This window comes from Neofelis nebulosa, chromosome 4 (assembly GCF_028018385.1).
Source record: "Neofelis nebulosa isolate mNeoNeb1 chromosome 4, mNeoNeb1.pri, whole genome shotgun sequence".
Lineage (NCBI taxonomy): Eukaryota > Metazoa > Chordata > Mammalia > Carnivora > Felidae > Neofelis > Neofelis nebulosa.
The window spans coordinates 89,215,466-89,240,603 of record NC_080785.1 but is presented as its reverse complement, the minus strand read 5'-3'; the positions used below and the strand labels follow the sequence as shown (position 1 = coordinate 89,240,603).

General features: G+C 39.6%; 1 protein-coding gene across 3 annotated transcripts in view; it reads left to right on the top strand.

The window, feature by feature from the left end:
- Positions 1–358: 358 nt before the first annotated feature.
- RELN (reelin) overlaps positions 359–25,138 on the top strand; it is a 537,501-nt gene continuing 512,721 nt past the window's right edge. For all 3 annotated transcript variants that reach the window (XM_058725343.1, XM_058725345.1, XM_058725342.1), the window contains exon 1: positions 359–870. In XM_058725343.1, coding sequence (XP_058581326.1) covers positions 645–870 — 226 coding nt within the window. In that variant the 5' untranslated portion in view covers positions 359–644. The remainder of the gene's footprint in view (positions 871–25,138) is intronic.

Sequence of the window (25,138 nt, the reverse complement as noted above, 5' to 3'; positions counted from 1 at the left end):
GTGCTCCTCCAGACAGCTGGCGGGAGGTTCTCTCTCTCCGAGGTTTCTCCGTCCCTTACCGCAGACTGGCGGGCCCCGAGGCCCCCGACAGCACCCCCCCTAGCCAACCCCCTCCTCCGGCCCGCGCCCCCCCGCCGCCCTTCCGGGTGGGAACCGGGCTGAGGCGCGGGGGCCCCGGCAGGCGTACGCCCGGCACCGCGCGAGGTGCCGGCGAGCGAGGCCGAGAGGGCGGGGGCCGGGCGGGCGCGCGCGGCGCGGCGCGCGGGGGCGGGGGAGCGGCCGGGACACGTGTGGCGGCGGCGGGGGGGACTCGGCGCCCGGGGCTTTAAGAAGGTGTGGAGGGGGGCGGGCGCTTTCCCAGGCCTGGCCGAGGGGCGTCGCGCAGAGGCGGCGGCGGCAGCGCACGGAGGCGGCGGCCGACGCGCTCTCGGCGCCCGCAGCCCGGGGCCCGCTCTCCGCCGGCCCAAAGAAACTTTGCGAGCCGTGGTCTCCCGCCGAACTTCCCGGCGGAGCTCCGCTCTCGAGTCCTCTCTGCTCCCGTCCGCCGCCTTCTCGCCTTCCCTGCGCGTGGTTCCTCCGTCCCGGCGCCTCCCAAACTGAATGAGCGAGCGGCGCTCGCGGCGCGCGGCGGCGGCGGCGGCGGCATGGAGCGCAGTTGCTGGGCCCCGCGGACTTTCCTCCTGGCGCTGTTGCTGGGGGCGACGCTGAGGGCGCGTGCGGCGGTGGGCTATTACCCCCGCTTTTCGCCCTTCTTTTTCCTGTGCACCCACCACGGGGAGCTGGAAGGGGATGGGGAGCAGGGCGAGGTGCTCATTTCTCTGCACATTGCGGGCAACCCCACCTACTACGTACCGGGACAAGAATACCATGGTAGGTACCACAGCGGCTCCGCGCTCGCCGCCTGGCCCGGTGCGCCCGCGAGCGCAGCTTTTTATCTCTTTCCTTCTTCCAAGGGGCCATTTAAACGAGAGCCAAGAGAACCCTTCCCTCAACCTAGAGCTCTGTGAAGGGACCCAGAGAACAAAGTTAGTGAGGATCGAGCAGTGAGTTGGGATTTATTCGCCACACACCACACACTCCCTTCACGCATCTGCTCGTAATGAGCCGGTTCTTGTGGGAAACGCCTGAGAATTGGGGGCTGGCGTCGTTCCCCCTCACTCCTTGTCCTTGCAGCCGGCACGTTTAGTGGATGCGCGCGTCTTGTTTCCCTAACCCCGTGCTTGGATTCCAGACCTTTGTCCTGCTCCCGGTTCCCCCTGAAGGGTGGCGTTGGGGCTGGCGCGGGGCTTGGCGGACGGGCTGGTGACAGATTGACGCGCCCCGGTCCCCGGCTGCCCCGCGCCGTCGCCTGCCCGCTGCAAAGTTCCCGCTGCTCGCCAGCCAGGGGTCCCTCATTTCATCCAGTGTCAGACAGCCCTCCTGAAATGGAGCGGCTTTCTTCCAGCTCTTTATTCTTCATAAGGTGTCCTTTAAAATGTCCGTAAGATGGGTTTTTAAAAAAAAATTTCCTTTTACTTTTTAACGTGCTGCTTTTTTTTCAAGTGGTCTCTGTGTTGTGTATTGATGACTTTGTCTTTTATCTGCACAGCTTTAATTTCCAGGTAAGGGCTGTGGAAGCCCCTTATAATTTAAAGATACCTTTTAAAAGAGGATCATTATTATGGAGTCCTTCATCAAAATTAAACATTCCTGAGGAAGTAAAATTTAGCTACAAGAAATATAATTTTGTATGGTGCATGTATTTTGACTGTTTTAAGCTAGTTAGTCGTGTATGTGGGGAAAAAAGACACTGTCCATTTTCTGTTATTTCCTCTGGCACTTCTGAGCATTTCACTTCCATGGAACTTCTAAGCCACGACAGGCATTTATTTGATTAGAATTTCAAGGCAAAAATACTTATACTCAATCAAATAGAAACTATTGCCTAGTAATCTCATATTATAGTTTCCATGTCTTGTAGGCTAACAGTTATTGACATAGCGGGAGATAATCCACCCAGCAGCTGGCATTTCAGATAAACATGCGTGTAAGAATGATGAGAGTCCTTAAGTTTTCTCTTTTTTTAAAAACACCTTCATATCTGCTTTAAAATGTTTTGCGTAAATAAATGCTTTCTGGAGATTTAAAATAGTGCTTTTTACAACTTTCTTGTGGCATGGTGGCAGCCTTGTCTGTAAAGCCAGGAGTCTAATTCGTTGGAATTTTAGACTTTGTAAAATTAATTTTCTGTAACTAGTCCCTTCTTTAATAAAGTGTTTAGCTCATTCTCTTCCCAATAACGTTCTGGTGTTTTTTTCTGAGGTGGTGAGAATCTTAAGTGGAAAGACCAGCCAGTATGATGGCAACCCAGACCTAACCTGCAGACTGATTGATTGAGCCTGTCACTTGGTGTGACCCTTAGCAAAGGGGCTTGTCTGTTATTAGTTCTAAGTGAGAGTGGTAGGTAAGTGAGCCAGAGCTGGGCTAAAAGGTATAATTGCCAGGTTGCAATGGAAGGCCATGTGATAACAAAGCCTTGTTACTGTTTTGTTTTGGTTATTTTTCCGTTTTCTTCATCCTTTGTAAGGTGCCATCGTAGAAAACTTAAAAATATTAAAATATGACATAGCATTTGCTTTTGCTAGATAGCTGGCAAATATAAGTCAGCCAAAGACTGACCATAATCACATCCCTAAGTCTGAAAAGATAGAGTAAGAATAAAGTGTAATTCTTCAAGTTGGACATCGTGGGGGAAGCCTCAATTTCTACCTCTTTTCCGCACCGTCAGTAAAGATAGAGAAATTTTATTCTTGAGTAACTTCAAGAATATCAAATTATTATAAACTTTGAGAATTGTTCATGTCATATTTTAAATTCTTGTTACCTGTTTTATCAAATATTTAGATTTTGAAGCTTGTAGGTTGTACTTACAGGCCTTCAGTAAGAGTTTTTCCCTGTAAAATGTTCTACAGGTAGAAGAATGGTTTAAAAATGAAATGAGGCTTACATGTGTCTCTTTTTCTTGTGGACTTAAAAAAAATGTTAAAGTTAATTATATGGTGTCTTTAAGAACTGAACTGATCATAGGAAAACTTAACCTATTGTACATTTCCAGTTGGCTCATTTTATAGGAGACCAAAATAGAAGGTCATTCAGCCAACATTTTTTAAAGCTCAGAAATCTGTAAAACCTTAGCTTGAGATTTCTCAGTCTTTAAAGGTAGCAATTATGTCTGGAAAAATCAGCCTTCTGTATGATTTACATTGGACTCTTCATTTGGAGGAATGGTGTTTGCATACAGATGATGGTTGTCACTTTTTACCTAAAAGAATGCATTGCGATAGAAGTCATATGTACAAGGGCACCTAACACAGAACATTACTGTAGATCAGACTATGATGTCAGCTGCCCTCTGAGACTTGTGCTGTGTGACAGAGCTCAGAATGTGAAGTGGAAAGGCAAATGTCAGTCTAGTGTAAAAGTGGTTCAAAATTACGAGTCTGTGTATGTGTCATCGTTCTTTAAAGATTTTTTGAAAATCTTTTGAAAAACAAAAATATAATGCTAAAGAATTTGAAACTGGCATGTCTAACAGTTGTCATCTATTTCCAACATTAAATAGTTTATCCATGTATTTGCAGTTTTGACAACTCTGTAAAGAGTGCTTGGTTATTTCTACTAGTTTTCATCTCTTTATTAAAGGGTGTCACTTGGTACTTCTGTTTTCATCTTCTTGTATCTTTTAAATTCTGTTGTCTACGACTCTCTTGAGATGGCATCGTTAGTCACAATGAACTATGGTGTCCTTGCATGAGTATACCACACTCCAGAAGCTCAGCAAAAAGAGGTCTCACATCCATCATGTTGAATTAGAAAGGTCTCAGGATCAGAAACTTTATTTCCCCTAGAGTTTGCTGTTTTTGCGTAAGTCCCAAAGTATGGTCAGTTTCTACAACACAGTTTCCAGGATCAAACCTGATTTTTTTTTTTTTTTTGTAGAAAGTTGTGAATAATGGGAAGCTAGGAAATGGAAACCTAGATGGTCTAGTCAGAAGCCATTTCTCTTTCCCAGCCACACCTGGCGATTCCCTGCTCCCCTCCTGTGGACCAGGGCAGTATTGTGAAACATGCAAAGGTTGAGTTGATGTCTGCACCTTCCCTTTCCTACTATAATAATCCCTCTTCCTTCTCACCCTCAGGTATCTACCTATCCTTTTTTGTTTATAACTCCTCCCCCAACTGATTTGTAGTAAGGATGACTCATCAATATTGAATCCTCCCACAGTCTTAATTATAATGGTAGAAAGATGTTTTCCTTTTTTGTTTTATTTTGTTTTGAAGAATTTTAGCATCACTAACCAGGCAGTTACTATATTTTGGGATAGAAAGACTTTTAGAAATCATTGAAGTCGTGTAAATAAGAACCTACCTACTCATAAGATTGGCTTACTCAGTTACCCTCAGAGAAGAGATGTGAGATATTAGAAAAAGCAACTATGAAAGCCAAACATAAGTAAATGAGTCTGTGGAAGGTGCCTGAGCTTGAGTAAGACATTTTATCTGAATCCTGAAATAGACTAGAATCCCTGTTCTTTAAGGATGCGTAAGGTGGGGCAAATCTTCCCTCAACAGTGAAAAAATGTTCTAAATTATTGATTGAGGGGAAAAAAATTGTCTTAAGCAGAACTGAATTAACAGTGTGGTATAATGCTTTAGAAGGGGGATTTTATTGTATTTTGTAAATCCAGTATCACTGTTGGTGGTTCTTTCATGCTACATTTCCATTCCATTATTTATTTAATCATATTGTGGGGTGATTGGGAAAGTCATTTCCTGCTAAAACTGAGCATTTACCTAAGAAAAGATATAATTGGAGAAAGACCACTTTGTCATTACAATAGCCAGTATTACTATTATAAATATATGTGTTCTGGAATCAACTGGTTGCTATTTAAAAATCACTGTTCAATGGCATTGCAGTATAATGACCTTTCAGATATAGGAATGATATATGTCAGACGTAGTTTTTGGTAATACACTCCAGATTAAATTCCTTTCAAGGGAATGATTTTATCATTTGAATTAAAGTAATGTGATATTGGTAAGGTAACTGTGTTGTCGATCAGGTTTGTGGTTATTTGTCCTTTACTTGTCTCAGATTTCAGAATCAGCATACTTAAACTTAGGATCATTTGTTAAGTGCAATTTAAAAGTGAACTGCAGCTGTGTCCTATTTGTATGTGACTGTGAAAATTGACCATTTTAAAGCATTTTGCTTTACTTGTTATATATTTCATCTCACTCTGTACAATTCATTTCAAACATTTTTTAGTGAGGTGGTTCAGATTGTTTCATAAATCACATAAATCTTGCTTTAGTGTGTTCCCCCATGAGAGGTTAAAAAATCAAGACTTAAATCAAGTTATAGGCTCATAATTGAAAACATCTCATTTAGGCAGATATTCTTTCTTCATTACCAGAAATTATTTAGAGTACTTCCCTCCAATTTTTGTGCTTCTTTAAACTATTATTTTATTTTCATTAAAAACACTAAAGAATAAAATAAAGTTGTATCATTATAATCATATGTTTTTTATAGAACTGTCTTATTCCCATAATTTTTTCTTTTCACCTTTAAAAAGTAGATGATATGTGATTGTAGCAAGACTTTAAATTCCATACTATTGACTTTCAAATTTTTTCATGAATTAGTTTCATTCAAAAGGATACATTTAAGAGCCATTTTTGATTTATTTTTTCCCTCTCTGGAATTGATCAACTTTATAGAACAACCTGGGAACCTTATATGATCAATTTATTTAGAATGTGTTGCAATAATCAGAATTGTTCTTCTGATTATTTCAAATGGCACTTACTATGGCTTTAATGTTCACAAATAGTTGCTGATGCATTGAACCCTTAGTATTTCAAATAGGCTTTACATTTGAAAAGCATATATACATTGAGTAATCAGTACTTTTTGAACATTGGCATTTAAAAAAATTGTACGTATTTTCACACAAAATATAAAGTTCTTAAAGAAATTTTAAGTTCTTTATGTAATATAGAAATAGCAAAAATGGATGGCCCTACCCTCTGTCAGGAAGAGAAGGAAGGTGGAATGCATTTTGTTAGAATGGCAGGTTCACTATGAACAAAGAGAAATGGCTTAGGCTTCGTCTGAGTAAAGACACAGCACATATAAAAAGAGAAATTCATTTATCTAAATATTTTGGTTTCAGGAAACATTTGGATGATTAACCCACCTCATCAACTTTAGAATCATTTATTAAATAACCAAACTGTGTAATATCATTCTTATCAAGTTTAAGCAAAAAAAGTATTAAAAACACATTTTCAGAAATTGGCGTTGAAATCTCAAATATGAAGATTTCATAATGACTGTCCAAACACAGGAATGGTATATTTAAAAGTATATATGTTCTTGGCTGTCAGGTAATTCCTGAGGTGATCTCTCTTTGGTTTTAATTGTGTAGCTCAGAGAGTAATTTTCGCCATGGTACCTGCTATGCCCCATCTCACTGAAGGCAGAGCTTCTAAAGGGTTGAATGCTGTACCTATGGGTTAACCAATTATTTCTAAAGTGTATGCTTTGCTAAAACTATGCATGTTTTTTTCCTTCTTTATTCAACCCCGTGTAGGAACCAATATAGCAACGAAATGTGGGTGTGTGCCGAAGGATCAGTACAAATGTACAGGTGTTGCTTTGTGGCTTAAGGCAGCTCTAATCACTCAAAAAACCAAAGCGAAGGTAATTAGATAGTTTTGAATGCCATGAAGAGACTTATAGGAACTCTAATGTTTCAGAGTAAACACTGAAAACCATGGTTATCTTTTGACACTAAATTATCTTTCCTGAGAAAAAGAAAACTTTATTTGGAAAACAGAATAAATTAAACGTTATTGATTAAAGGATTCTTTGCAACTATAAAACCCGAGATTGTTTGCCACTGATGTATGCTGGTGCCCACATACTAAGTGACATGGAGGTGTGATCATAGTTAACCAATCAGTGATGAGTGTACATCTCAGAATCCACTTTCTCTGCCCTTCCTGCTCTGTCCACTCTCCTTCCATCTATATCTCACCTGCTCTCTTCCTTGGTCCCTTTGTTCCTCCTCCTATAGTTTCTCATTGTCTTTCCTCTCATTCTTCCTTCTACCACATCACAGGTACTTGCCTTCTCTCCCCTCTTCTTTCCCTTTTTCTGTGTTACATTTCTCTTCTGTTCTTTCTATTTTTTCTCTTTTTCCTTCTCCCCTTCAGATTTTTTGTCACCATCTCTATTTTTTCTCTCCTTTGACTGTAACATGAAAAACATCAGTACATTTATATCCATTATTTTTCTCATTGGATATTTGCAAGCATAGAAGTGGACGAGTAGGCTTTTTATATTATTCTTTTAAAAATTTAATGTTATTTTTTCTGTGAAATGCACTTGCCCTTTTAAAAAGTTACGGGTTAATTATTCCTAAAAGAAAAGTGGACCCTTCCTCCTACACTGTAAGATCTCTCAGAAGAACTTTCAAACCTGTAGCTATTTATTTTTTATTGTTTTCATTTTATTACTATTTTAAAAAACATTTTTTTAAAAATTTTTTAACATTTATTTATTTTTGAGACAGAGAGAGACAGAGCATGAACTGGGGAGGGTCAGAGAGAGAGGGAGACACAGAATCCGAAACAGGCTCCAGGCTCTGAGCTGTCAGCCCAGAGCCCGACGCGGGGCTCGAACTCACGGACCGTGAGATCATGACCTGAGCCGAAGTTGGACGCCCAACCGACCGAGCCACCGAGGCGCCCCTCATTTTATTATTTTAAAATTATTTTAAAGTAGTCTTCCCAGCCAGCTTTGAACCCAGCGCAGAGCTTGAACTCAAAACCTTGAGGTCAAGACCCAGGCTGAGATTAAGAGCTGGATGCTTAACTGACTGAGCCACCCAGGCACCCCCAGGCCTGTAGCTGTTTAATTCTGAGTTGGCTGCTTTCTTCACCGTGACTTACTTGGTCAAACTGCAGATTCGAAAGTTTGTGCACAGAAACATATATGTACACACAAGGGGTAGTTATAGAAATTAGAAAATGGCATACTGAATTAGCTTGAATCTAAAAGGTAGCTCAATTTGGAGACGTCTGAATGCTTGAGTGCATAGAATTTCTTCTAGTAAACTGATGAAGGACTTTATCATCACCTCGGTCACCTCCAGTCATCTCATTTACTTGCTGGTCTCTTTGCCAAGGCTCTTAACTGCAGTTGTGTGGATATGAAATAATGATGCCATCTTAACTGGTTTCTGGCTCTCAAAAAACAGGTCAAAAAGGGGATGGGGGCCTTGGTTTAAGGCAAACACTAGACTGGGAATTAAGAAGGGAGATATGTTGCTCTGGGGTAAGTACCATAATCTTTCTTGAACAAGATCTATCTTATTGTTTTGTGCTATTGTCTATTTCAGCTCAAAACTTCAAAGATTTCTTGGCTCAGTTCAGTGTTATTCACACTAAAAACAGCACTCCAGGGAGCACAGTCATGTATGTATGAGAAAGAGTTCAAGCTTTGGCAGCAGAGAGAGCCGGGTGTATATCCTTTCTCTGCCACTTATTTGTCATGTGCCTTCGGCAATTCTCTATCATCCCCAAGCCTCAGTTTCCTCATTCTGATGTATGAAATAATAACATTCATTTTCAGGGTTGCTGTCATCAAATAAGGTTATGCATATAAAGAACCTGCCACACAGTAGGTGCTTATCATATAGTAGCTATTATCATCTGGTATAATCACCCAACATTAGATAAGAGTATTTGAAGCATTGTATATATAGATAGCCATTTACCCATGCATGTTCATTTTGTGCTGTGTCAATATGTGGTACATTTCAAGAGAAGTTTTAAATTGAGTTATTAAGGAGAGTCACAAAAGTAAAAAAAAAAAAAAAATCAACTCATCACCAAATATGTATGATCAGAAAGTGCTTCCCAGCCAGAATAAATATATGACTTGCATAGAATTAAAGGTTAATTAGTGTGGTTCTAGTCCACCCAAAACTTTTATTAATTTATCCAATTCCTAATTCAAACCTTCCTGTTCCTAAGTTGATTATTTTCCTTACTTGAGGATCATAACAACCAAATTTTGTATATTTAAGTGTAGTCTGGGAAAGATGCCAAGATAAGTAAATATTGACATCAGTTTAATATATTTTGTCAAATCCTATGATATATATGTCTACAACCCCCTGTTTTGAAATACAAAACTATTTCAGCCAAACTAGAACTGAGAGAGATTGGTTTTGATAGTGAATCCAGAGTTCACCAGGTCCTCAGGGACTGATTGAGGAAACTGAGATCCACAAGTGGTTAGGTGGTAAAGTGGAAGGTCAGTTCATTTATAATACAAAATATACTTGTCAGGATAAAGGCTTTGCCTGTCCAGTGCATTCTGTCTGTCCACAGGAACAAGGTTTTTATGGTTGGCAAATGACTATTAGCAGGTTGTTGGGGAGCTTAGAGTTAGATGATCACAATGGCAGATTCCAGCCTCTAGGAAAGCTTCTCTAAACCAACTCATGTCAGCTGGGCAGGTTGACATCTTCTTCCCTAGACAGTATTGAAGGAAGATTGTCCTGCCCCTAGATTGCATAATGTATCATTGTGTTACATACACTGCCTGTTGTCTACCTATTCATTACTGAAACTCCCTTTCTTACTAACTGATTTTGTTGAGAACAACTATGTGTCCAGTTAAAAATACCTTCAAGGCTCCCTTGCTGTAAAGTTTAGAGAGATGAAGTGGACGTCTACTGGGTGGTATCTTTAGAAAGATTATTGATAAAATTGATAAAGATGATTTTTTAAAAGATTCAGCAAATAGTTGCTTTTTGCTCTACTCTTACCCATTTCTTCTAGCCAGGGTGTGGTACAGCCATCTTGTGACCTTGAGGATGGGAGTTTAGAGGGAGCCTTGGTCTTTATTTGTACCTTTGAGCAGCTGTCCCAGCCCTGGAATACCTCTTCTAAATTTCTTGTACCTTAAGAAAACTTAATCACTTTCCTGTTATGTGCAGGTGAATGTAGTCCTAATTATTTCTTCTGAATGCCCAGATGACCCAGCTTACAATCTCTTTAAGGTCAGTCACAATTCTTATATCAAGCTCTGAATTGCTCTCATCCTCCTGTAGAATTGTTTTTGGCCACTGTGATGGAAGTAGGGTGTTTCCTAAGACACTTCTGATAATACATTTAAAAAATATCCCTTAAGGTGTGCTACTTTGGCAAGTAGCAAAAATAGTGCATTTCATGTTGACTTTTTAGTAATGCTTTGAGAAAGTCATCTGTCCCTGACCTCCAATTTCTGAAGTTTCTTATAACTGACAGTTTATGCTAGTTTCCTTCACCAAACTTTGTTTCCTGATGATCCTTTCTGTCTAAAATGCAGCATCACCATATGTAAATCCTGTTGATGTTTCATATACTTAGATGTGTGACATGGTCGTGAATGTGAGCTCTGCCCCAGCCTTAACCTTGTTTGTTATGTCTGGCTCAGCCTCTAGGACCAAATCCAACATTGTCATTTCTCTTGCTTGCTACATATTGACAGAGGAAACAGGCATCTCAGTCTTACCTTCGGGAACATGTAATCTTTTTGTTTAGGCCACCTTTGTTATGAATGTTGAAATATCCTATGATCATAGTTCCAGTTCTTTTCATATTTCCTTTTCTCAGGTAAACACTTCCTGCATTCTCATACTGCAAAAAAATATTATATGTCCAGTGTTTGTGATGGAAGAATATACAGAAATTAATGGGTCTCTTTTAGAAAAAGTAGGTTCACATTTCCATTCCAAGCACTGATACTATCAAAAAATAAGAAAAGGTAACTCTCAAGGGCTTAGAAATAAATTAATAGCAACAATACTAATAGCAAACCCTAAAGTAGCACTTAGTGTATGCTAGGCATGTAATATGTAATTTTCACTTCAACTTTATGAGTTAGGTATGGTTATCCTCTTTTTCTGGACATAGAAACTGAGTCACAGAGAGGTAAGTGTTTTGCTCAGGATTTGAAAGCTATTAGGCAAAGTCTTATTCCAGAATCCATGCTTCTAACCGGTATGCATTTATTTATAGAAATGATACTTATTTTAGGAAAGGGATGATAATATGAAATAATAAGAGACATTTTAAGAAAGAAAAAACGAAGAAAAGTAAAAGCCAATTTTGTTATTTAAAATAAAGATTGATGGGCAACTGGGTGGCTCAGTCAGTTAAGCTCAGGTTGGCTCTTGATTTTGGCTCAGGTCATGATCTCATGGTTTGTGAGATCAAGCCTCGAGTCAAGCTCTCTGCTGACAGTGTGGAGCCTGTTTGGGATTCTCTTTCCCTCTGTCTTTCTGCCCCTCCCCTGCTTGCACTTTCTCTCTCTCTGTCTCTCAAAAATAAATAAATAAACTTTAAAAAAGACTGAAAACCTGAAGCAGAAAGATGATATCTATGCCAAACAAGGTCAGAATTTAAGTCCTAAATATTCATTGTCTAAGACATTATCTTCCAGATAAAGCAGAAAGATAATCACTTAGTATACTGTTGACATGAAAGAGTTAACATGCCTTCAAAGTATGATGACAAAAATATATAAATATGATTTGTGAATTTTGTTCAAATTTATTTTTAACATTTTGATGAGTGTAATTTTTATTAAGTTTTTTAAGTAAATAGGAAGTTCATTCTCTGACTCACTAATAAAACCTAAGTAGAACTGGAATACAAGAGGAGAGTTCTTGGGAAGAGAGCCATTTCAAAAAATTTTGATTGAAGTTCATGTATTTGTAATATATTTCTTTCTTCAGGAAATTCCTTTATGTGTTATTAGTCTACAGGGACCGCCTGGAAAATTGAGTGATGTGGCACATATTGAGTCCTTGTGACAACCCAGAGCTCCTTTCAGTGTCTAACCTGCTCACTAGTCACAGGTCTGCATACATGGTGATAATGACACCAATGGCATAATGTTTATTTTGCACTTGGCTTTGGAGGATTGTTTTTTATTCGTGATCCAGTCTGTAAAAACCACTTTCTGTTGTGCTGTTCGAACAAGAAAAAAAGGGCAACCGCCAAGGGTCATCTCTGCGCTTGCCCTCAAATAATTCACCTTCTTTCACAGAGGGCAGAGGTCAGCCTTAGGCTTTGTGGCAACCAGGCGAGTGTGACACATGAGGGATTGCAAGACCATCAGTGTCTAATGCCTAGAAGCTGCCCTTGCTTCGTACTTACATTAGTAATACAAATATGTCTTCATTTGTTACCATCATCATAGTTTATCCCGAAGTTTGCCCTCAGATCTAAACTGAGATCCACTGACGCCTCATGGAAACTAAATCAGAGGGAGCCCATTGAGATTCTCAGAGGGCCTGAAGGGAGGCCCATGCTTTCACTAAGAGAGAAACATTTGCCTCATCGGACTTGAACAAAAGGACGGTAGCCTTTATAAAAATATTATCAGAAATGAGAAGGTCCACATATAAACATTTCCTTTTCTCAGGTAGGACAGACCAGACCGTTTCTCCCATTAGTCTTCCCTGGTGAGCTGTGTCAAGTTGTAGGTCTAACGGGGGAATCTGTGAGCCTAAAGTGTAGGGTAGGAAGCCATAAGACTGCTTCCCCTGGTGATCTGCCCTGATGTGGGTATTAAGCCTTTGAGAATATTTCTCTCAAACAAATGGTTTATGTCAGCTTTTTAACAGAAACTGTGAGGCAGACACTTCAATTCCAAATAAATTGTGAAATATTTTAAACATACAGAAAACTACAGTCAATGAAAATTCAAAATTGGTATCACTAATGAGTACCCAAGGGACACCTATCTATATTCGCTGAAGTAAAATGTAAATGCTCTAGAGATCAAGCTCTTCACAATTATTAAAATAATACTCACTAATGTGACCTGAATGGCTGAATGACGACTTGTCTAAACAAGTTTGTCCTGTCCCTTCTATACCAGTTGTTCCCAAGCATTTCTACAAAATAACGAAAGCCATGGAAGCCCCGCAGAATAGAAAAAGAATAGGAAATCTTGAATGAGGCACATGCTTGGTTGCTGTCCTGATGAAACAGCCATTAAAAAAATCCACTACTTTGATTAAAGACAACTGTTTCCAATGAATAAAAAGAATGGAGCTCCTTAGAAACGTCAGTGAAAGAAACATTTACAATCAGAATATCAGAATGGTTATTAGAATATTATGCCAATATAATAATGGCCTCTAAACCTTCATTTTTATGAGCCCAAATGTCCATCAACTGATGAATGGATAAAGAAGATGTGGGGGGGATGGGGCGCCTGGGTGGCGCAGTCGGTTAGGCGTCCGACTTCAGCCAGGTCACGATCTCGCGGTCCGTGAGTTCGAGCCCCGCGTCGGGCTCTGGGCTGATGGCTCGGAGCCTGGAGCCTGTTTCCGATTCTGTGTCTCCCTCTCTCTCTGCTCCTCCCCCGTTCATGCTCTGTCTCTCTCTATCCAAAAATAAATAAAAAACGTTGAAAAAAAAAAATTAAAAAAAAAAAAGAAGATGTGGTATGTATATACAATGGAATATTACTTGGTGATCAAAAAGAATGAAATCTTGCCATTTGCAACAATGCGGATGGAACTAGAGTCTATTATGCTAAGTGAAATAGAGAAAGACAAATATATGATTTCAATCATATGTGGAATTTAAGAAACAAAACATAAACATAGGGGAAGGGAAACAATCAAATAAAAACAGAGGGAAACAAACCATGAGAGACTCTTGAATTCAGAGAACAAATTGAGGGTTGCTGGTGGGTATTGGGTGGGGGAAATCTAAACAGATGATGCACATTAAGGAGGACACTTGTTGGGATGAGCACTGGTGTTACATGTAAGTGATGAATCACTAAATTCTATTCCTGAAATCATTATTACACTATATGTTAACTAACTTGGATGCAAATAAAAAAGAAAGACCTTCATTTTTACTTATGTTGGAAAATGGACCTGACTTGAAAATTTATGAGTTTTATTGGCTACCACAGAATTTGGAAAGTGGTGGGTATACCAGCGTATTCTGGTTGCCAGATGTAGAAACTGGCTCTGGCTGACCTGGGCTAAAGGAATTTATTAATGGAAGGTGGGTTAAGTTGCATAACGGAAGGAAAATCCAGATGTTAGACATGATGATAGTATGTCAAGTGGTCAGTTGCTAAAGGAAGGTGGTAAAGGGACCATGATTTTCTGGCTTTTTTCTTTTTTTTTTTTTTTTTCTGATTTCGAGGCTCTTTTGCTCCCACAATTAGGATGAATCCTCTTCAGCTCCTCTCGTTTCTTGTATCACTGAATTCTAGTTCTGGGACCACAAGTCTCATTGGCTTCCCTGGGGTCTGGCCATCACACTTGGATGGCTGTTGGGTGGGAGGGATAAATTTCCAGAGGAAAATTGAGGTGCTATTACCCCAAAGAAGAGGGAGAGGGCAATAGGACAGGCAAAATAACAGATAGCTGCCACAGTATTCAGTGTATACATTTAAGAATAAAAGATGTGAAATGACCTCTGGGTTAGTGAATGTGATGTTTATAACACAGGCCATGTGGAGAAGCAGTGTTCTTCTCCTTCATCTGAAGAAGTTCATCTCTTTCATCAGATGTGAAGAGTGTAGTGATTTTTTTGGAGGGGGGAGGAGGGGCAGATCTAGTCTAAAAGTGACTTATCATGCTTTTGTAGCTTTGTGGACATGTCTAGTTCTCTTCCAGAAGCTACACAGTATGGTACAGACTACCTACTTTTGTACGAGAAGCCTGGCTTCTCTTGGATGTGTATTCCCCTCTTCACTTCATACCCCTCGGGGTCTTAAATTCAGTGGCCTGCAAAGGAGTATTAGAGGTAAATTAATGAGTGCATACCTCTCCTTTCATGCATCAGTATAGACACACCATCCCTGTATTTACTGGGAACATGTCAAAATGCATCTCTCAGTTCTCAGCTTGCTAGGACCAAAGCATCATTTATCACAGTTGATCACCCCTTCTCCTTGACACACTTTTGTCATTTGGCCACGGGGATTTCACCCTCTCCTAGTTTCTCCTTACCTCCCTGGCTGCCCCTTTTCATCCTTTGTTGTGTCTTCCTCTCCTCCCTGAGACTCTGTTTTACTAGGCTTCAGGGCTCTGTCCTTTACCGTTTTCTCTTTTTCATCTGCCCTGTCTCCCTAAGGATGCCATCCATTCTGATGCTTTAAGGGCCATCTACATGCTGGTGACTCCCACACGACTCTTTGAACTGTGTCTTACTCCCCATTCACCATCTCCACTTGGATGTCTGTTGGCATCTCCAACTTCATGTGCTCCTCATGCTGCCACCCACAGGATAGCTCCTCCTTGAGTCTCCTCAACTTCATTATTGCCAGCTGAGGTCTTACAGTCATTCAGTCCCCAAACCTTCTTTCTCTACATCCCACCTCTGATCCATCCCTGGGTCCTGCTGGCTTTACATTAGAACACACCCAGAAGCTGCCATGGCCATCACCTCTCACCTGGGTTACGGCAGCTCCTAATCCTCATGCTCATCTTAAAACAGCAGCCAGAGTGATCCAGCTCAAACCAAGATCATGTCGGTCCTCTGCTCCATAACCACGGCAACTGGTTCATTCCACCAGGTTGCCTGAACAGCTGTGGTCTGCCTGTGTTGTCCCAGTGTCCCATCAGCTTAGCATTTTCACCAGCAAAGATACCTACATTTGAATGATAAATCCTATCATAATTCTATCCATCTGTTTTGTTGCTCCTTATGCCTCTCCAAGAGAAAGAAAGTCCCTGGCCTGGCCTGTAAGGCCCTAGAGCACCTGGCTCCTCTGTTACTTCTCTGGCTTCGTATCTTTCTTTTCCACTGAAACCATTAAAGCCTCTTTTCTGTTCTTCAAACACATATGGACTCAGTCTCCTCTCAGAACCTTTGTACTTGCTGTTCCCCTGTCTAGCATGCTGTTCCCCAGCTACCTCCATGCTTCCTCCCTTCCTGATTCAGGTCCCTGTTCAAATGTTCCCTTCTCAGTAAGGACTTCCCCACCACGCTTTTTACCACTGTGGCCCCTCCTCTCCCTGGTACTCCATATCCCCTGAACTCCTTCGTTTTTCTTCATAGCTGCGATAATCATTTAACATTTTGTTTTTTACCTTGTTTGCTTTCTGTGTACCATCAGCATATTGCCTTTAAGCTCCAGCAAGACAGGGATTTTTGCTGGCTTAGTTTGCTGCTTTATTTCCAGTGCCTAGAATGGTGCCTGGCACATAGCGGGCACTTTAAACATTTTGATTTAATGAATCAGTGAGCAAAAATAGCACTTGGGAACCCTGTCTAATCTCAGTTATAGTTAAAACTGCCTTAGAAAAGTGGTAATTCTAAAATAATTAAGGCAATCGGGAGGATTAGTTATAAAGAATTTGTGAGTACAGTTTCTAAATTTTGGCCTTTTGAGTCCATGATAACAGCATTTAAAAAATCTGAAAACCGTGTCTCTACTTTCCCACCCTCCAAACTTACAAAATTCTCATGACTTTTGTGAGACCACACAATGCTATTTATAGGAGTCTGTTGGACTGGCTTTGCTTTAACTATATGTTAGCATATCCAAAAAAGTTCTCATAGCAATTAGTGACTACAATTATTAATAGAAACTATAATAGACTTTAAGCTCTTATTCCCAGAAGCTCTTCTTTGCTGAACCATAAATAAATTTGAAGCAATTTTGATGAATGGGTAGCTAGTTTGTATTTAAATTTTCATTTGAATGAGAATAAATAATGGGAAGAACAGAGACCAAAATAGCTTGGATCCATACTCAAAAGATATGCAATAGCCTTATAGAAAAAACATACAAAAACCCTCAAACTTCTCAAAAGATTTACTCTTTTAAGAGAAATCTATTTGGGCAATGATGAATATATGAAGGGAACAGCAGCTAAGAATTCTGGATCTTCATTCATTTTCACTTATTGATATCCTGTAAGTTGAGCGGATCAGAGGTTCCAGCTTGTAGATATCAAGTGAATGTTCTCAGGTTTGACAGTGAGAATTGCTCAAGTATTATGGGAAAGATTAAAAAAAAAATTCCCACTCTATTTCTCACATATTTGGATACCTTAATTTATGAGCCTTTAAAATCAGAGGAGACTTACATCTTAGGGAGTTGCGGTGATAGATAGCATATAAGCTCAGGAGACTGGCTGGGTTCTTTGATGGACTTTGCATTTTCAAACTATATGGCCCTGAGCATATGACCTCACCTCTCTGTGTCTGTTTTCTCTTTTGAAAAATAGCAGTGATGATGGAACCTGTCTCATGGGTTTGTTACGAAACTTCGGTGACATAGTACATTTAAAGAGCAACACAGGGGCACCTGGGTGGCTCAGTAGGTTGAGTGTCCGGCTCTTGATTTCGGCTCAGGTCATGCTCTTATGGTTTGTGAGATTGAGCCCCATGTCAGGCTGACAGCGCAGAATCTGTTTGGGATTCCCTCTCTCTTCCTCTGTGCCTCCCCAGCTCTCTCTCTCTCTCAAAATAATTAAACATTAAAAAAAAATACAGAGCAACACAATGTCTGGCACAGACAGTAGTATTACTATTATTGTGATATACTTTCAGATTTTTTTTTCCTGTGAGTAAATCTATATTTATAATAATAGGATTTATAATTTTTTTTCTCTTATTCTCTTAACATTATGTGATCATTATATTGGCATTTTTCCAAAACATAATTTTAATAGCTGCATAATACTCTGTTGTATGCTTGTAGCAAAATTTATAAATTTGTAGGTTTGACATTTTTGTCATAGTCATTTTGTTTTCAGTGATATAAACACTATGATGAGTATCTTGCACATATTTCAAATTTTTGCAAAATGATTTCCCCCAAGTTGTGGTTTTATTTTTATTTGTTTCATGAATTTTTGTATGCAGATTATATTAATAAATTAATAAAATAGATACATTTTAATTTTGTTTTCTCATACTACTTTTGTGTTTAAGGAGTCTTTTCCTACTTAGAGACAAGGTAAATATTGACATAATTTTCCCTATTTTATTATATTTTAAGTAGTGGATTATAATAAGTTGCATGCATTATTAAGTGTGTTCATCTCATTTGTTTATGTTTCTTTTCATGTGGAACAAATGACTCCCCTTGATCCACAGAGGCATTCTCTGTTACTACAATAACTTTCTGCCATTACCTGTTTTGTCTTAGCTTCTGTCAGAAATGCTGTTGAGAAACCTATCCTGTGTGCCATATGGATTGAATTACTGCTGCCGATTACAGTGTTTAAGTGCAAATGCCTGGTGCCTTTACTAAAGCCTTCGGGGGACCTTTGCTTCTTTCGGCAGAGCCTATTTCACTGTCCTGCACAGAATTCTTTTTGGGATTCTGATATTCTCAAATGTGAAATACCAGGGGATCAGAGAAACTGCTGATATCATGAATGTACTCTCTTGCTGATGGTACCTTTTCTCGGGTGCCAATCTCCAAGCATTTCTGTCTAATCTTGTAGCATATGTATGTTATCTTATGCTTACAGACATTAGCAGTGTGTGAAGCATCTACCTCTTTATCAAAGAAAAGCCAGAAAGTGAACATAAAAGAAATGCAAACTGTGCAGGTTTCTCGTTCTTTCCTGTTTAGCCTCAAACCACCCCTGTTTGTTCTCAACTCTCATCTTCTCGTTTCTTGTAAGTCTCTGACAGTGATGCTGTATCTCATCATGGCCTCTTTTCCCAAATCTAGTGATATCAAACTTCAGGAATTCTGAACAGATGACCGCACCCTCTATTTGAAACAGATAGTCAGGTGACTGATGCCAGTACTTGTGACACAGCCCCTGCCCAGGCCTCACCCGCCTTTCAGCTTCATCACTGCTTCTCGGTGGGACAGCACTGTACATCTTTGTCCTATAATTGCAAGAAATACTCAGTGGGAAAAATTTTAAAGTTGAGTTATGAGCCCCAATGAAATCTTCTTTAATATTGTGCTCAGAACTGAGCCCTTCAACTAATCTCTAAATCTGATCTCTGATAAGCAGGCTGTTTTTATCCATATGTATACAAGCACACACAAATAGGATCAAACTATATCCGCCACAGTATATGTGTTCGGTATCTTTCCACACCAGTAAATGCAGAACTTCATCTTTGTTTAGTGGCTGCACACTATTTCATTGTATCGATACATATAAATATACTTACTTCCCCTACTATTCAGATTTGGGATACTATATATACAACATCGCAAGAATTTTTTTCATTTATGTTCATTACCCATTCACTGATGCCTAAATACTTTCACAGTGTAAATAACCAGAGCTGAAATTTCAGGTTCAGAATTTATTAATAGCATTAACATATTGATACATACCACCAGATTTTCATAAAAAATATTACATCATCAGCCTCTGTGCACATTCATACTAATGCTGGGTGATATAATTCTTTTTAATCTTTGCCAAATGTATAGATAGGTTTGAAAAACAGCATTTTATAATTATTTTTATTTCTTTGATTACTAGGGAGATCAAATACTTTTCTTATATCTCATTACTAATTTGTGTGTGTATGTGTGTGGGTATGTGTATGAATTATCTGTCCTATCCTTTGCTCAGTTTTATCTATTTTAGAGTTCCTCTTCTTCATTTGATTTGAAGAAATCTTTATTAAAGTCAGTAAATCCTTTGTAATATATTTTACCCATATTTTTTTACCCAGTTTGTCCTTTATCTTTCGACTTATGTAGTCAAACCTATCAGTTTTCCTTTGTACAGAATGAGGATGACACAGTGTTTGGTAGTGTGGTCTCTGGGATCAGACGTGCCTGGATTTTAATCCTGGCACTGTAATTTTTTTTAACAGCTGATTCTAGTTATTTGTGATATTCTACAAAGTCTTTGCAAACACTGATCAAACACCAAACCTTTGTTCCTAGAGGAAATATAGAGTTAGATTTCTATGAGCCTCTGGTCACATTTTCACCAACTGATTCATACACAACCTTGTTTTTGTGTGTTTTTATTTAAAGATACTTATTTAATATATATTGTTGATTCATTAACATTAAGCTCATGGCCTACAGCACTATAACTTAGGCATGAATGTATTGTCTTCAAAATGCACATCATAGCATTCTTACACTTAGGAACACTAGGTAGTACTTCAGTACTGTGGTTTGGGGCCATTTTAAACTGTGAAATCACCAGCAAAAAGCAGAAAAATGTGAAAAATGGGGCAGCAAATAGATCTTGAAAAGGATACTTGTTTAAAATATAAGAGCTGAAATAGGAAGGCAGAGTGTTGACCTCAGCTGGGAATGTGTGTGTTGGGTGAATCAAAATTGTCATTTTGTACATGTCCATGAATGACTGTGAAGGTACCTTGAGTCTTGATTTGGGTTTGAGGGTTACAGATACATTTTGGCAAGTAGGTGAATTAACACATGAGGAGTTGTGAATAAGGATTGACTGTAAACACTGCTGTGACAGTTACTTAATCTCTCTAAGGCCCCTTTTTTTCTGTGTAAAAGGAAAACTGACATTAAAATGATATGACAAATAAATAAGACAGTGTATGTTTGGTATATAGCAAGCTGGTTAATGTCAGCTGCTATTGCTATATGGTTTCTGCCTTCAGTATTATGCATATAAAAATTTTCATTAACCCTTCGATTATAAAAACATCCTTATATAGGGGCACCTGGGTGGCGTAGTTGGTTGAATGTCTGACTCTTCATTTTGGCTCAGGTCCCAGGATCATGGGATCAAGCCCCACATTGGGCTTCACACTCAGCTTGGAGCCTGCTTGGGATTCTCCCTCTCCTTCTCTCTCTGCTCCTCCCCCCCTGCTCATGCATGCTCTCTCTCTCTCTCTCTCTCAAATAAAATGAAAAAAAAAATTAAAAAAAAATCTTACATCATTTCTCCTAGAGCTTGAAAAATGTTTAGTTTTTGCATTTAACTCTCAAATTCATTTGGAATTCATTCATGTCTAAGAAGAATGGTACTGATCTGATTTTTTCCTGTATGTTCTACCAGTTTTCCCAATACCATTTATTGAATAGAACATTTTTCTCCCACTGATTCTTAAGTATTCTCTAGTGTGAGTGATCTTTTAAATTACATCTTCTAATTGGCCATTTTTAGTACATAAGAATGATACTGATTTTTGCATATTTTATATATAAGCATCTTATTGAAATCTGAATATTTTTACAAATATTTGGGGGGGGTTTGATTTTTCTCCTATTTTTAGGAAGCATTTTTAAGGCATTTAATTGATTGATTTAAATTTTGGGAGAGAGAGAGACAGAGCATGAGCAGGGGAGGGACAGAGAGAGAGGGAGACATAGAATCTGAAGCAGGCTCCAGGCTCTGAGCTGTCAGCACAGAGCCCAGCATGGGTCTGGCACTTGAGCTGAGCAGTTTTGAGCTCTGAGATCATGACCTGAGGTGAAGTCAGATGCTTAACCCACTGAGCCACTCAGCCGCCCCATTTAAGGCATTTGAAATGAATAGGGCAGAATGGAGGAAGAAGGCACATTGTATACAAACCAGAAAGGGGTCAAAACGACTTAATTTTACATCTTGCTGAATAAATTTATTTCCAATAGGTCAGTATGGCAAAAATAGTACACTGAAATTTTAGAATACTTGAACAGGGGTGGGGGTTCAAAGCCCTAGCTGCTGCTTCTTTTTTTTTAATGTTTACTTATTTATTTATTTTTATATTAAATGTAATTTATTGTCACATTGGTTTCCATACAACACTCAGTGCTCATCCCAACAGATGATCATCATCTTTGGCCTCAGTGACCATCACGCACTTTCCCATCTCCCCCACCCCCCATCAACCCTCAGTTTGGTCTCAGTATTTAAGAGTCTCTTATGATTTGCCTCCCTCCCTCTCTGTAACTTTTTTCCCCGCACCCCCTCCCCCATGGTCTTCTGTTAAGTTTCTCAGGATCCACATATGAGTGAAAACATATGGTATGTGTCTTTCTCTGACTTATTTCTCTGTCTTTGCCTGACTTATTTCACTTAGCATAACACCCTCCAGTTCCATCAAATGGCCAGTTGCTACAAATGGCCAGATTTCATTCTTTCTCATTGCCAAGTAGTATTCCATTGTATATATAAACCACATCTTCTTTATCCATTTGTCAGTTGATGGACATTTAGGCTCTTTCCACAATTTGGTTATTGTTGAGAGTGCTGCTGTAAACATTGGGGTACAAGTGCCCCTGTGCATCAGCACTTCTGTATATCTTGGGTAAATTCCTAGCAGTGCTATTGCTGGATCATAGGGTAGGTCTATTTTTAATTTTTTGAGGAACCGCCACACTGTTTTCCAGAGCGGCTGCACCAGTTTGCATTCCTGCCAACAGTGCAAGAGGGTACCTATTTCTCCGCATCCTCTCCAGCATCTATAGTCTCCTGATTTGTTCATTTTAGCCACTCTGACTGGCGTGACAATCAACAAAACTAAAAGGCAACCAATGGAATGGGAAAAGATATTTGCAAATGGCATATTGGATAAAAGGCTAGTATCCAAAATCTATAAAGAACTCACCAAACTCCACACCTGAAAAACAAATAAGCCAGTGAAGAAATGAGCAGAAGACATGAATAGACACTTTTCTAAAGAAGACATCCAGATGGCCAACAGACACATGAAAAGATGCCCAACGCCATTCCTCATCAGGAAATAAATCAAAACTACACTGAGATACCACCTAGCTTATTATTCTTATAGGCTTCTCTTTTGTGAGTGCAAATGCTTCCATTTTACGGGTGGAAAATCCAGGATGGTAGGAATACTCACAACAGGTAAAACAGCAAAAATGCCAGCATTAACTGAGCTCTCATGACTATGTGTATTACTATGAACTCTTTGTGGAATTAACTTATTTATTCTTATGAGAACTTCATGGAGTAGGTACTGGTATTCCCATTTTACAGTTGGGGTAATGGAGGTACAGAAGAGATATTGAAACCTACAAAATGTCAAACTAAATCAGTTATCTTCTTTCCCATTTTTCTGAAATTTCAATTGAATTTGGTATGGCTGGCTTTTTATATTTTAATAAAACCATGACAATTCATATCAAATTCTTTTAAGTGTTATGAGATTTTGCACTTAATTCTTTGCCCCACCGTTGGGGAGCAGGTCCCACCGTCCACACTTGGCGGCAGCAGGGTGCAGGCTGTTTTATTTTGTTTTTAGGCAGAATGTAAAAATTCAACATCATTTAGCATTTTTGGTTGATCATTTCCATCTGTTTTTCCCCCCATCTTTTCTAACCGGCTCTTAGTAGTCTAGTGCCTCTTATCTCTATTTGCAAATGAATTACAGAGATAGTTTAGTGAAAAGAATTACTAGATGATTAAATTTGAACAAGGAAGCAATAATATCCTTTGCCTTGTTGGATCTGATTTAATTTCATCTTCTTTACCTTTACTTACCTTTGTAAATTTATTTCACGTTTTAATTTCCTTTTTTCCCTCTTTCTTCTCTTCATTATATATCTAATTTTTATATATAAATGTTTATTATTATTATTTTTTTGAGAGAGAGAGAGAGAGAGAGAAAGTGCTAGCAGGGGAGGGGCAGAGAGAGAAGGAGACAGAATCTGAAGCAGGCTCCAGGCTCTGAGCTGTCAGCACAGAGTCCGACATGGAGCTTGAACTCATGGACTGTGAGATCATGACCTGAGCTGAAGTCGGATGCCCAACCGACTGAGCCACCCAGGTGCCCCTAAATATTTAATTTTTAAAACAATTCCCCAACTTTTCCTTGTTTTCTGCCTTATTAGAATCTGCAGTTTGGAATTGACCACATTGGGAATGAAAACACTATGGCTGCAGACACTTTATCCACCTTGTCTTGGGGGTAATAATCCCATCTGATCATGGGGGAATAGGATGAAGTATGCAGGGAAAAGGTTTTTGGTGACTTTGGCCACACTAGTTTTCAACTAGGACATCTGAGAGTATGGCTAGCCAGTCACTGCTGTCACACGGCAGGTTCCTTTGTTCCTCCTCAGTTGTTTCTCGTGGGGCACCAGCCAGTCCTCAGTAGTGACCTCTGGTGCCTGCAGACCAGGATGTCAAACGAGTTGATAAAAGAGCACTTACTGTTCCAGGCACCAATCTGTAATCCAATGTACTTCTGTACTTTTTTCATTCTGAATTTACAGTAAGTAGAGTGTTAGGATGTTCCCCTGGCCTTCAGCCGTGTATAATGACGTATTTGCTGGAAGATTATGTAGAAAGCATCATAAAGTGATATTTAACATCCCTTTTTTTCTTATTTGAGGGAAGATAAGAATAAAATCAATAACCATTTGTCGGCAGCCTGCTTTGTAAAAAGTATTCTGTTTGGCCAATGAAATAAAAGTGTTTGTCAGGAGTTTGGAATTTGTAAACTACTTCAATATATGTATACTTGAAGATAAAACCAAATGGCAATGGGGCGCCTGGGTGGCGCAGTCGGTTGGGCGTCCGACTTCAGCCAGGTCACGATCTCACGGTCCGTGAGTTCGAGCCCCGCATCAGGCTCTGGGCTGATGGCTCGGAGCCTGGAGCCTGTTTCCGATTCTGTGTCTCCCTCTCTCTCTGCCCCTCCCCCATTCATGCTCTGTCTCTCTCTGTCCCAAAAATAAAAAAAAAAAAAAAAAAAAAAAAAACGTTGAAAAAAAAAAAACCAAATGGCAAGTGCCAATATGAAACAGTAAATGCTATGACCAGAAAGTGGCACCAGCCACATGAGCTATCAAACTTTAGACATAAGAGAAGCCCTTCTGATTCAGAGTAATCAGACATGGTTCAGAATAGACCTTGAAGCTTAGAATTCTGGTGGAAGGGAAGGAGGGGTGAATCGTACTTTAGTCCTGAGGAGGGACACAAGCAAAATAGTGCTGCTGACTATTCCTGTAGGAAAGGTTTAGTGAACAATAAGCAGTGCTGCTGGAGGTGAGGAGTTACGTAAAAGAAAGGCAAGATGTAGGGCTGATTTTGGCAAGTTTGGCTTGAAACTTGAGCCGTACACATCAGACTGAGGCACTCCTTTTGCCTGTGGGCAGCCAGTAGCCACTGAA